This window comes from Asterias amurensis, chromosome 7 (assembly GCF_032118995.1).
Source record: "Asterias amurensis chromosome 7, ASM3211899v1".
NCBI lineage: Eukaryota > Metazoa > Echinodermata > Asteroidea > Forcipulatida > Asteriidae > Asterias > Asterias amurensis.
In genome coordinates, this window is record NC_092654.1 from 4,123,892 (window position 1) to 4,137,431 (window position 13,540).

Sequence of the window (13,540 nt, forward strand, 5' to 3'; positions counted from 1 at the left end):
ACGGTATTGCTCTTAAAGGATTTGGGTACTTTTTCAAAATGTCCGTAGATTTACATTAAACTTACAGGGTTTGAAGATAATGATAGTGGAAAGCTTCCCTTCAAACATTACTTACTGAGGTGCTGTAGATTTTGAGAAATGAGTAAATGATTAAAATAATTTTCATTACATTGTTTTACCCATTTCCCAAAAACTACAGCACCTCAGCACGTAATATTTTCAGGGAAGCTTTCTACTATCATTATCTTCAAACTGTGTAAGTTTAGTGTAAATGTGTGGACATTGTGATTTTTGTCCTACAAAAGTTACATAGACCCTTTAAGTCATTCTTCTGTTAGTTATTTTTGAAAGTGCAAAACAACTTTGTTAATATTTGTATCTCTTTTTCCTGTATCCAGATCTCTTTGCACAACTCCACGGTTGCCATCAAAACCCAAGACAACAACACCCAGTCTGATATCACCATAGTTTCCTTAACTGGTCCCCGTGGCTATGGTAATGATAGTGGTGTAGCTGGTGACACTGCTGGCATGCTAGGCATCATCAATCAAACGGTTGGCCCAGTGACCTCTTTCACTGGTACTTATCGAGCTGAGAGATGGATCCTGAATGTTGATGCATCTAGTGATCTGACGGATACCAGTTAGTAGTCGGTGAGTGAGTTGGCCATTTTGTGCCTTTTGAATATTTGAAGGAAAAAAGTCATTTGTATTTGACATAACATACTATTTTAAATATTAGTTTTGGTTTTTACCTATATGCACTGATGTGTGTCAGCATCGTATACTTGGTGCTTTCCCGAGTCCTGTGAAAGTAAACCACAGGCATATTACTCAGGTGGGATTCGAACCCACGACCCTTGCAATTCTCGAGCAGTGCCGTTACTATTCTTAGTAAATCATTTATTTTCCACTTTGTGAAACAAACCGCTCCACTAAAAGTGCTTGTTTTTGAGGAAATAATGGCTACATATGCTTGGTGGAGACAATCTAGAGGTTTGTAGTAACACCATGTACATGAGTAGGATTTGAAACTTTGCATAGTGGAGATACAATCTAGTAAGGTTTGCAGTAACACCATGTACATGAGTAGGATTTGAAACTTTGCATGGTGGAGATACAATCTAGTAAGGTTTGCAGTAACACCATCCTACATGAGTAGGATTTGAAACTTTGCATGGTGGAGATACAATCTAGTACGGTTTGCAGTAACATCTCGACATGGGAAGGATTTGAAACTTTGCATGGTGGAGATACAATCTAGTAAGGTTTGCAGTAACACCATGTACATGAGTAGGATTTGAAACTTTGCATGTTGGAGAAACAATCTAGTAAGGTTTGCAGTAACACCATCCTACATGAGTAGGATTTGAAACTTTGCATGGTGGAGATACAATCTAGTAAGGTTTGCAGTAACACCATGTACATGAGTAGGATTTGAAACTTTGCATGTTGGAGATACAATCTAGTAAAGTTTGCAGTAACACCATCCTACATGAGTAGGATTTGAAACTTTGCATGGTGGAGATACAATCTAGTAAGGTTTGCAGTAACACCATGTACATGAGTAGGATTTGAAACTTTGCATGGTGGAGATACAATCTAGTAAGGTTTGCAGTAACATCTCGACATGGGTAGGATTTGAAACTGCATGGTGAAGATACAATCTAGTAAGGTTTGCAGTAACACCATGTACATGAGTAGGATTTGAAACTTTGCATGGTGGAGATACAATCTAGTAAGGTTTGCAGTAACATCATGTACATGAGTAGGATTTGAAACTTTGCATGGTGGAGATACAATCTAGTAAGGTTTGCAGTAACACCATGAACATGAGTAGGATTTGAAACTTTGCATGGTCGGGATACAATCTAGTAAGGTTTGCAGTAACACCATGTACATGAGTAGGATTTGAAACTTTGCATGGTGGAGATACAATCTAGTAAGGTTTGCAGTAACACCATCCTACATGAGTAGGATTTGAAACTTTGCATGGTGGAGATACAATCTAGTAAGGTTTGCAGTAACACCATGTACATGAGTAGGATTTGAAACTTTGCATGGTGGAGATACAATCTAGTAAGGTTTGCAGTAACACCATGTACATGAGTAGGATTTGAAACTTTGCATGGTGGAGATACAATCTAGTAAGGTTTGCAGTAACACCATGTACATGAGTAGGATTTGAAACTTTGCATGGTGGAGATACAATCTATTAAGGTTTGCAGTAACACCATGAACATGAGTAGGATTTGAAACTTTGCATGGTGGGGAAACAATCTACAGCAAGCTTGGAAGCCGCCAAAGCAGAATTTCATTGAGCTGCAGAAAACTTGTCCTATTCATTTCATGAGAAAATGAAACTACATGTAGCTGTTGCAAACGCCTAACCAACCAAAATGACCTATGGAATAAAGGCAAAAAATAGTTTGACCTGAAGTTACGACCCTAGTAGAGTCTTTCTCAAAGGCTAATAATTTTGCGCGAACCAAACAGTAGCAGTAAACCAGTCACAGACAGTTCATGTTAAATGTCAGTTTGGGTGGTAACCGTATTCCAGTATTAGCTGAAACTTTTTGTGCTTAGCTCTTAATTGTGCCAAAGCAGCTCAATGAAATTAGGCCTAGTGAGTGTCTTGCCATCTAGGAACTGGGGCCAATTTCATAGAGCTGCTTAAGCAAACAATTTGCTTAAGCACGAAAATAGCTCGCTTATTTTACACATGTTACTGGCCAAAATTTCATGCCATATACATTGCTTATGACTAGCTGTTGCTTACTTAGCATAACAATTGAGTGGAGTCTTGGCCGGTAATCTGATTTTACTAAGCAATGAATTTTTGCTTAAGCAGCTCTATGAAATTGGGCCCTGCTCTGTGGAATGTGTCAGGTCACTCTTTTTGTACACAAAGTGTCATGGTCGATGCAACAGTCATAGGGAAGGTTAATGGTGCTGGGCTGTTAGTTGAGGATAATGGATTCATTACCTAGGGTGTGACACATATATTGGGGTCGACAAAACAAACGTTGTTTGAAACAAGTTATTTATGGTCTAACATACCATAGCAGTCGTTATAGTCTAACCCTAAGTATGGGTGAGGTTTGGTTTTTGTTTAAGGTGACATAAAACGTACTTATTGAAAGCTGTACTTTGGACCTCTGTGTTTACACCACTCCAAGTTAGAATGTAAATATTTAGACTAATGGAGTTCGAGCTCGCTGAACATGCTGAAGATTGAAGGGAATGGTACAATATTAGTTTGTGAGGGCAATTCAATCGTTGAAACTAATCTGTAAAAGTATCTTTTTAAAATGTTTTTACACTAAAGAGAAATAATGGTCTTTAGTTTGCTCTATGATTCGACAATATATAGAGGAATACCGACTAGGTAATTTTTTATACAAAGAAACAGCTTGGCTAACTTCTTCCCTTAAAGATGCTGCAGGTGTGATTTTGGCCGGTTTGACCCGAAAGTTTGGGATCTTAAAAAAAGTATTTTTGTAGTTTGGGATATTGCACAAAACATTCTGCCAATATGATAAGTGGAAGTTAACTATAACACTAAAAAAGTATGAATGATAGAATCCCGACATTATCTCACGTCCATCAGTTGTTTTCAAACAATTTTGTGTGTTTCGCACATTTTGTGCATTGTCCGTGGCATATATGCGAATGTTAAAGGAAGTTTTTTTTGTTTTTTTGAAACAACATCATGTGTCAAAGTTTGTTCTGAGAAAACAAATGTTAAAGGAATTTTTTTTCTGTGAAAATCGGGCGGAGACTTACTCGGGCAATGCGACTTAAACAGGAAATGTAACAGCGTGTTTGCTTCAGACAAAACTGAACATGTACATTTGAGTTGTCTAAACACTAGATACAACCTTATCTGTAGGATGTCAATCAGACGATAACTCGCAAAGCTTGGCTTCAGGAGTTTGGTTGTCATAAACTAAACTGTCCCATTGAATCGTTGTTTGTTTTATTTAACATCAACATGGAAACTTATTTTCCATTGTGTAAATGATTTACCTAGATGTGATTAATGACAAGATACTTGGACAGCGTCACAATGTCGTCTTTATGAATAATAGTCAAACCTTTTCAGGGTTTGAATTTGTGGTGAAAGTCCAAAAGAGAGCAGGGCTCGTAGCTTAAGTTTAAAGGACCAGCAGTCGATTTCACAAAGAGTTAGAACTAGTCTAGGACTAGTCCTAGGAGATATAAAAAAAACACATGGCTAGTCCTAAGTTAGGACGAGTAACTTGTCCTAACTCGAGATAAGACTAGTCCCTAACTCTTTGTGAAATCCACCCCAGAATGTTTTGCTAAACAGTGTTATGACATTTAGCCCTAGACTTGACCTTGGTGACCCTTCAGAAGTTCCATTAGACTTTAAAGGCAGTGGACACTACTGGTAACAAAGGGTAATAGGGAGAGGTTGATAGTATAAAACATTGTGAGAAACGGCTCCCTCTGAAGTAATGTAGTTTTCGAGAAAGAAGTAATTTTCCACAAATTTGATTTCGAGACCTCAAGTTTAGAACTTGAGGTCTCGAAACCAAGCATCTGAAAGCACACAACTTCGTGTGACAAGGGTGTTTTTTTTTCTTTCATAGTTATTTCGCAATTCCGACGACCAATCGAGCTCAAATTTTCACAGGTTTGTTATTTTATGCATATGTCGAGATACACCAAGTGAGAAGACTGGTCTTTGACAATTACCAATAGTGTCTAGTGTCTTTGAGAATGGCCAATGGAAGTGCCTCGCCCTTTGTAAAATGAAAATGGAACATGCCCAGTAAAAATTATCATGGCTGGCGGAATGAATGCAGAAAGAATGCCGACAACAAAACAACGGAATATGTTGTTAAAACACTTTTTTATGATTACCATCACCTTGTTTATTGCAACCATTTTATAAATGATAGAAAATCATCAAGTATTTCTTTTATTTGACCTATTTTAAGTGCCAAACTAAGTAAACGTTTTTATGAAATTTGTTAAATTAGAAGACTGTTAAATATAATTTTGCCTTATTACAAAATAATTAATTTTTGTCAAACTGAAATGTTTTACCCATTTGATGTTTATTAATATAATACTTTTTACGTAAAATATTTTTGTATTTTTAACTGTAGATTTGTATTTAAATTGTATTTCTTGGATGATGATTTTTAAACTCTGTAGTCCAAGTGAAAGTGTTCATGCACTGAAGAAGATATTTGTGACACATAAATGTTTTATAATCAAATAAAAATTACAAGAAAATTGTTACTACTCTTGTTCGACTACAAAGCATTGTGTTTTTTATTCACATTGAAAGACCTCCTTCAAGAAAGCACCACTTTAAATAATTTTGACTTTAAAGAACGTTTCCTACTTGGTGGGAAAAATACAAACAAACAAACACCCCCTCCCCTACAAACAAACAAACACCCCCAACAAACCCCCCAATACAAACAAATAAAACACTGAAGGAATTTGTGAATTATGACGTAAAGACTGACTTGTACTTGGTGGGAAAAACAAACAAACAAACAAACAAATAAGCACCCCAACAAACAAACAAACACCCCCAACAAACCAAAAACAAACAAATAAAACACTGGAGGAAATTGTGAATTATGACTTAAAGACCGACTGGTTCTTGGTGGGAAAAAATAAACAAACAAAAACCTCAACACCCCCAAAACCAAACAAATACCCCCCAAAAAAACCCAAACCAAACAAATAAACAAACAAACAATCAAACAAACAAACAAACGCCCAAGAAACAAACGACCTTACAAACAAACAAAGGAATTTGTGAACTGTGAACAATCAGTCAATTGAGTGGTCACAAATTGATTAAAGCCTTTTTTTAGATATAATGAAGAACACTGTATAGAAATGCACTGTTTGTATACAGACAAATCAGCCAAACCAAACAGTGCAATTGTATCGTGTTCAACATATATCTCAAAATTAATAATTGTATGGTACATTGTACTTTTGCACAGTAAAAAATTAAATCCCAATTTTGTATTCACATTATATCATTTTAAAGGCTGCCATAATTGTTTTTTTATCATAAAAAAACACACCAGTGAAGTTGCATAATTAGAGTAATATTGTGGAGTCCTTTACCCCAAATGTACAACTGTTAAGTTTGCATGATTGGCATTTCGAGCGTACTTGCCCAATCTAGGAAAGTTTTTATATTGATATTAAAGCATCAGTACATTTGTCACATAAACCCTTATTGCTTTTACTGTGAATAATTAAGTTTGCTAACCGTTTATAAATGTTGACCAGCAGTCGTATTTGAGTCCACTGTTTGTGAAGTGATCCAAGGCATTAAAGTGAAAAAGGTGAAGGAAATCCAGATGTTACTTAGTTTTTACCCTTAAGTCGATTTGTATTAACTGGATTGTATATATACGCCTGGTAATTGTTAGCATTTTTGAGATATTGCTGAAAATCTGGAGCGTCTATTTGGACGCAGGAAGAATAATTCTCAATTGGAAAACATAATGCTTCTATAACCGCTGTACTTTTGTCAAAGTTTCTCAAAATACATAATACATTTTCTATCCATAGCTGCTGTATTTACGTTGTAATACCCAGTTAGTTTTTATTGGCATTAATTTTTAGTCATAACCAAACGTATACAGACCCTTTAAGCACTGTATACTCTGTTTCCTAAGTTATGTGACAAAAAAAACACCAGACAAATCACTCAGGTGGGATGTGAACCCCTGACCTTTGCATTGCTAGAGTAGATGTCTTACCACTAGACCACTGAGCTAGCCCAATGACTGGAGGTAGTTCGGAATCCTTATCAGTGGGTATCGTAATGAATAAACAGATGTTAATATCAAGATGTTTGATAAAAAGTCTGAACTAAGGAAAAATAACAAATTAAGTTGACAAAAATATTTTAAAAGTAGTCCTTCAAGATATCATATTTTTATATCATTAACTACATGTAATACTTAAAAATACTGAAAAATAATTTTAAATAGCTATTAATTTTTCATTAGTTGCCTTGGAGGAAACGGAAGATAAAAATTAACTTTGACCTCAATGAACCAAAGGTCACTAAATAATTTTTAATGCATCACAGAATACAATTTCTTTCATATTATTGTTTGCAAATGTTAAGAACATACATTGGTGTTCTTAAAAAGTTAAAAATTTTCTTCAGTATACAAGTTGAGTAGTAAAATGGCGAGGTGTTTTACACTTGCATTAAATACATAAACAAAATCAATAGTGTAGACTAAAAATATGAGCAGATGTTTATTATACAAACATTTAACTTTAAATATATAACAAAAAATAAAATCTCTAAAAGCAATAACTCGTATAATATTTTCATTCAGCTCGCATCTTTAAGTTGTTAAAGTAATTGGCAAAAGAATCATGAAAAAATTTCCTACTAAACCACTTTATCAATGAATATTTTAATTTGTATTATTATTATAATTATTATGGATTATAAGGGCGGGTTAGTAATGGTGGCCATCTACATTAAAAATATAGTGCACAATACATGATAAGTACATGTACATGTACATGAGCATGAAGTAAAGGGAAAACCACACAATTTTGGGGCCTATTTATGTGGATCTTTATAGTCTACTTTTAAACATCTTCCCAACCATATTCATTTTTATAAGGGCGATTTCAAACCCTTTTTATAGCCCAAATTGCCCAATCTGAGGCAGCGTGTCCCTTTAATGCCATGGCATAAAAGTAATGACATTTCAGTAGTAGCACAATACACCTATCACACAATCTCAAGGCATATTTGCGTGGATCATTGAAAACATCTTTCCAACCTTATTCATTTCACAAGAAACTCAATTTGTACTGACCAAATTGCCCAATCAAAGGTGGCAACGTGTTCCTTTAATCTTTGAATGAAATTACTTTGCATTTTTGATGCTCACAGTTTGACCCAATCAAAGGCAATGTGTCCCTTCTATAAACTGCGAAAATCATAGAGTTATATATAAGAACTAGAGGGCGCACGAGTGATGCTTCGTGCACAAACGCCACGGGACCGCAAGATGACAAGCGCGTCATTCTGCACGCGCGTTGAATATGAAATACACGTTTGAGTTTTTTTTATTGAACGCTCACGCGAAGCTGTTTGTTCAACTTAAAAAATGGCCGAACAAACACACGCTGTGAGATGCCAGTTTTTTCAACTTAGAAAATGGCCGCCTGCGCGCATGCCGGAGCGCGTATATAGGCCAGTGCGCCCTCTAGTTCTTATATATAACTCTATGGCAAAAATGAAACTATTTTGCTTTTGTGATGCTCATCACGGTTTGACCCCTGGGGTCAAGCGTACATATTGCATCACAAACAACTCTGTCTGCATTTGTGTACAGTTTGTAATTGCATAGTATTATTACAATCATTGTGTAGTCTCCTGTCAAGGTGTTGTATTCAAGTCACTCGCTGAAGTTATTTGTCAATGTGCAAGCCTGGAATTCCAGGGAGGCCCATCCATTGCTCCTGTATGGTTTTGGCCTCGGTGCCCCTTTCAATACTTTCCAAAAGAACTTTCCATGGAAGTGACCAATGCAAAATGAAAATGGCCTTGCCCTCTCAAAGATGAAATTCCAGGCCTGATTGACTATATTTTTTACTGTATAAGGGTGCTTTTTACTGCTTATTTCCGTGCATCTCAATTTCAGTCTTATTTTGACTGTCTATATGTTGTTGGCTTGTATCCGTGGCAATATAAATAATAGAAACAATAATAAGAATAGCCACAATAAAAGAAACAGTTTGTTTTAGATGTTTTACACCATGTAAGTTTGGTTCTCCCCACCCTCAAATTACTGCAGCAAATTCAGATACAACATGAAAAACCATGAAATGTTGATTTCTTCACAACGCCCTTAGATTGAGTTTAATCTAGATGAGTAGACCGTTTTGTAACCCATAGGGAAAGGGGAAGACATCTTTGACCCTCGGAAGAGGAACTTGTCCCGTACTTTGACCGTTTTCAGACATCAGAGCTCAGTCTCATCAGCCTTGCTTCCTTCTGTTGACTATATGTTTGACCGTATTATAATGGCGTGTTATAAAACACAGACGTTCTTTTGATTTATCAGACGTGCGTGCTGAGCTCGGCTTCCTTCTGTTTCTCATCAATCTCCGTAGGAATCGCTTGGAAATCGTGCATCTACAAACAGGAATGAGAATTTGAAATAAATCCAGAATGACAAGTTATAAATAATAATAAATATTTATATTGCCCAATATCCACCTAATAAGGTTCTCAAAGCGCATGAAAAGAGAAAAAAACATCAGAGGGAAGAGGGAACAGTAAAATGAAGGGAAATAAAAGAAAGAAAAAATTACTGAAAAGCTGTTTGAAACAAATAAAATTTAAAAAATTTCTTAAAATGTTGGTTAAAAATTGGTTGGCTTCTTTGATGGTTTGGAACATGGATAGTCAAGTACTTTTCGGGAAGTATAAGTACTGCTGAGTACTTGGGTAGCTGATTAGTACTCGAGTACAAGTGCGAGTACAAGTGCCCGGGTACCAAGTATTCTGACATCTACGTACCAAGTCCATCAGTTGAGTACCAAGTACTTGGATCTCCCAGTACGAGTTGGAGTGAGAGTACTTTAAGGGAACGTAAACCTTTGGATATTAAAGGGAACCTTTTGATTATTTAACTCATATGTAAATGTAGATATTTGGCAGTAAAACCAACCTGTGAAAGTTGTTTTTCAAAAGGTGGTAAAGATGGTAGCAACTTTATGTACAAAACATTTGAAGTATGAGTGCTAGCAAAGTTTGAGTAGTATCAAAATGGTACTCACATAGTACTTGAGGAGTTTGAGTACTACAACACTGGTTATAGGAGTTTGGACTTTAAGTATGAGTTCTAGCAAAGTTTTGGAGAAGTACTCCAGGAGTTGTTTTAGAGAAGTACTCCAGGAGTTTGAGCGTTACTACAACGCTGGTTAGGAGTTTTGACTTTAAGTATGAGTGCTAGCAAAGTTTGAGTAGTATCAAAATGGTACTCACATAGTACTTGAGGAGTTTGAGTACTACAACACTGGTTATAGGAGTTTGGACTTTAAAGTATGAGTTCTAGCAAAGTTTTGGAGAAGTACTCCAGGAGTTGTTTTAGAGTAGTACTCCAGGAGTTTGAGTGTTACTACAACGCTGGTTAGGAGTTATGACTTTAAGTATGAGTGCTAGCAAAGTTTGAGTAGTATCAAAATGGTACTCACATAGTACTTGAGGAGTTTGAGTACTACAACACTGGTTATAGGAGTTTGGACTTTAAGTATGAGTTCTAGCAAAGTTTTGGAGAAGTACTCCAGGAGTTGTTTTAGAGTAGAGAGTAAAGTGGTGGAGAGTTCCAGATGCGTGGCGCAGCTGAAGAAAAAGACCTGTCGCCCCAGGTGAAGCTTTTAAAGGGGCACCAAGGCAAAGACCATGGCAATAGATGCCATGGCCTCCGTGGACTCCTGAAATTCCAAGCCTGTCAATGTACTAAACAATATTCAAATCTAACATGCAAACTGCTTATTTGGTTGAATTGTAGGAGCCAATACAGGAGATTAAAGGAACACGTTGCCTTGGATCGGTCGAGTTGGTCTTTGAAAAGCGTTTGTAACCGTTTTTTATAAAATGCATATGGGTAGAAAGATGTTGTAAAAGGAGAATACAATGATCCACACAAACATGCCTCGAAATTGCGTGGTTTTCCTTTTACCTCGTCGACTAACACGTCGGCCATTTATGGGGGTCAAAATTTTGACTCCCATAAATGGCCGACCATGTTAGTTCGCACAGTAGAAGGAAAACCACGCAATTTCGAGGCAAACTTATGTGGATCAATGTATTCTACTTTTAAAACATCTTTCCAACCATATGCATTTTATAAAAAACGGTTACAAACGCTTTTGTTTTGACCAACTTGTCCGATCCAAGGCAACGTGTTCCTTTAATGTTAGCAAGGTTGCGATGCAGAGCTTTATGGGGACAAGGTGCAAAATAGAAATACGAAGGATTGAAATTATCTCATGCTTTCCGAACAAAAACCTGTAAAGGGCGTGGGTACTTTTTGTACAACACTAAACACAAACTTCCACAGATTTACATAACACTTGCTTGGGTTTAAGATAATGATGGTAGACAGCTTCCCTTAAAGACCCTGGACACTATTGGTAACTGTCAAAGACCAGTCTGCTCACTTGGTGTATCTCAACATATGCATAAAATAACAAGCATGTGAAAATTTGAGCTCAATTGGTCTTTGAAGTTGCAAGATAATATGAAAGAAAAAACACCCTTGTCACACGAAGTTGTGTGCTTTCAGATGGTTGATTTCTAGACCTCAATTCTAAATCCGAGGTCTCGAAATCAAATTCGTGGAAAATTAGTTGTTTCTCGAAAACTATGTCACTTCAGAGGGAGCCGTTTCTCACAATGTTTTATACCATCAACCTCTCCCCATTACTCGTCACCAAGTAAGGTTTTATGCTAATAATTATTTTGAGTAATTATCAATAGTGTCCATTGCCTTTAAAATATAGCTAGCTGAGGTGCTGTAGTTTTTTGAGAAATGAGTAAAACAATTTCACAAAATAAATTCTTGTCTCAGTGATACGAAAATTTACGTGACTCCTGAAAACATTGCTCTGGGATTTCACTTTTTTCCCCTCAAAACTCCCCTCAAAGTTGAAACTTCTCTTGGTTATATTTACTAAATACATCTTCATTCACAGTGAGTAGGGATTCATGTCATGGGCAAAAACTTGATGTACAAAACGTACCAAACCCTTTAAAACTTGAGTATTTTGAAGTTTTCAACCCTTGAGAAAAAAAAATTAGTGATAAATAGTCATACCTGGAATGTTATGAGGTTGATTACTTTTCCAAAGTGCATTATTTATCTTCTATTATTGGCATCTAAAAATAAAAGGACATTTTTTTGACATGCCACAATCATGCAATATGGAACTATTTGTTGTAAAGACTATATAGTAGTGGTACAAGAACGTGGGACAAGAATGTTTTTACAGTCTTCGTGTTCCATGCAATAGCCTATCATCATAACAGTATGAGACGCAATCTCGTATACATAGCAGTGATTGCGCAATACAGCAAGCTTGCCATAGACTCCTTTACAGGGATGCATTTTGGGAACCCACCAACCTGAAACATTGGTCATCGATTGAGCGTTTTCGCGTGTTCGGTTGAGCGCGATGTTGTTCAGACCAACCAGTAACCGACTTGTTGAGTCAGTTGGGCTTTGGTTTGGGTCGCCAAAAGGCACTCCGGAAGTTGTGACTATGATGCATTTTGGGACAGTTTGCGAGTAAACTATGCACGTACAGTATGCTATGAGTGACGAACATCCCCGAACATCGCGTCCTATCCTAGAATGCATAGCTAGTTCCTATTTGTAAAGGGGTCTCACAGAATTAGATATAAGGCCTACCAACTACTTGTTAATTACGGTGGAAGTACTCTGGAATTACTCTTAGTAAAATCATTTTTATTTGAAAAAAAGTTTGTGTGTTTTAGGAAACTAAAATGTGACTCATTTTGAAAAATGTAAGTTGTTTAGAGCTTTTGGTTTTGTACAAACAAACTATACACAACTTGCAATAAATGATTTGTAAATAACGTGTACAGGTAGTCGGACATTGTTAAGTATAAGATTATTTCACAACAAAAATAATTCATAACATATGGGAAAAGGCTAGTAATAAAAATAATAATGCTAATAAAAAAGTATAAAAATATGGACAAAAACAAAAGGGGTTCGGCCGAAACCCCCTTATAATAATAATGCCGGCTTCTATTTCTAATGCTCATGGTGCTTTTACATTTATACTTTTGGTCACTGGGCCATTTGTTTCAGTCCTTGAACCATCTCAGCTCCCTGGGGAGTATACAGCCTGTGCTGACAAGTATGTAGTGCTAAACCATCTCTGCCCTCACGGGTACCCATTTACCCCTGCGTGGAGAGAAGCAATTGTACAAAGTTAAGTGTCTTTCCAAGGACACAAGTGTCGCGACCGGGATTCGAACCCACACCCTGATGCAGCTGTTTCAAGACTCGTCGATTTGTTTAATCTGGCCATTTTGTTATTTGCTTGTATTGTTTTTCGGTATCTTTGTCATTGCATTATTTGTATCTTAAATTGTAAAGCGCTCCGATCTTTGTGGGGCATATATGAATGCATGTTGTACTGTAAAATCGTATTGATGACTTGGACACCAGGCTGCTTAACGGTAAGCAAATTTTTGTGCTTACTGTAGCAGGAAAATGGTGCAAGCGTATCTTCACAGGTTAGCAGAAAAATTAGGGGGCCATATTGCGCGTTCACCATGGATTTGCATTGTGGCAACATTTATTTTTGTGCAGTAAGCACCGGAAGGTTAGCACGCCTTTTCGAGTGCTTACGGTTTGCAGCGCTATGGAATGGAAATCGTGCAGTAAGCACAAAATCAGCCGCTAAGCAGCGCTATGAAATTAGGCCCAGAACTTGAGTGCGATTGCATTTAA

General features: G+C 36.7%; 2 protein-coding genes across 9 annotated transcripts in view; one reads left to right on the forward strand and one right to left on the reverse strand.

Annotated features, from left to right (window-relative positions):
- Nucleotides 1-13,540, forward strand: part of LOC139939410 (uncharacterized) — a 92,038-nt gene that overhangs the window by 14,471 nt on the left and 64,027 nt on the right. For 2 of the 5 annotated variants that reach the window (XM_071935260.1, XM_071935262.1), the window contains one exon: nt 399-5,406. In XM_071935260.1, coding sequence (XP_071791361.1) covers nt 399-647 — 249 coding nt within the window. In that variant the 3' untranslated portion in view covers nt 648-5,406. Of the gene's footprint in view, nt 1-398; nt 5,407-13,540 lie in introns of those variants that run through there. The other 3 variants (XR_011786304.1, XR_011786303.1, XM_071935261.1) reach the window with 3 other exon arrangements.
- LOC139939411 (choline/ethanolamine transporter flvcr2a-like) overlaps nt 5,553-13,540 on the reverse strand; it is a 35,892-nt gene continuing 27,904 nt past the window's right edge. For 2 of the 4 annotated variants that reach the window (XM_071935263.1, XM_071935264.1), the window contains one exon: nt 5,553-9,183. In XM_071935263.1, the coding sequence (XP_071791364.1) occupies nt 9,109-9,183 (75 nt within the window). In that variant the 3' untranslated portion in view covers nt 5,553-9,108. Of the gene's footprint in view, nt 9,184-11,872; nt 11,935-12,857; nt 12,989-13,540 lie in introns of all 4 variants that reach the window. The other 2 variants (XR_011786305.1, XM_071935265.1) reach the window with 2 other exon arrangements.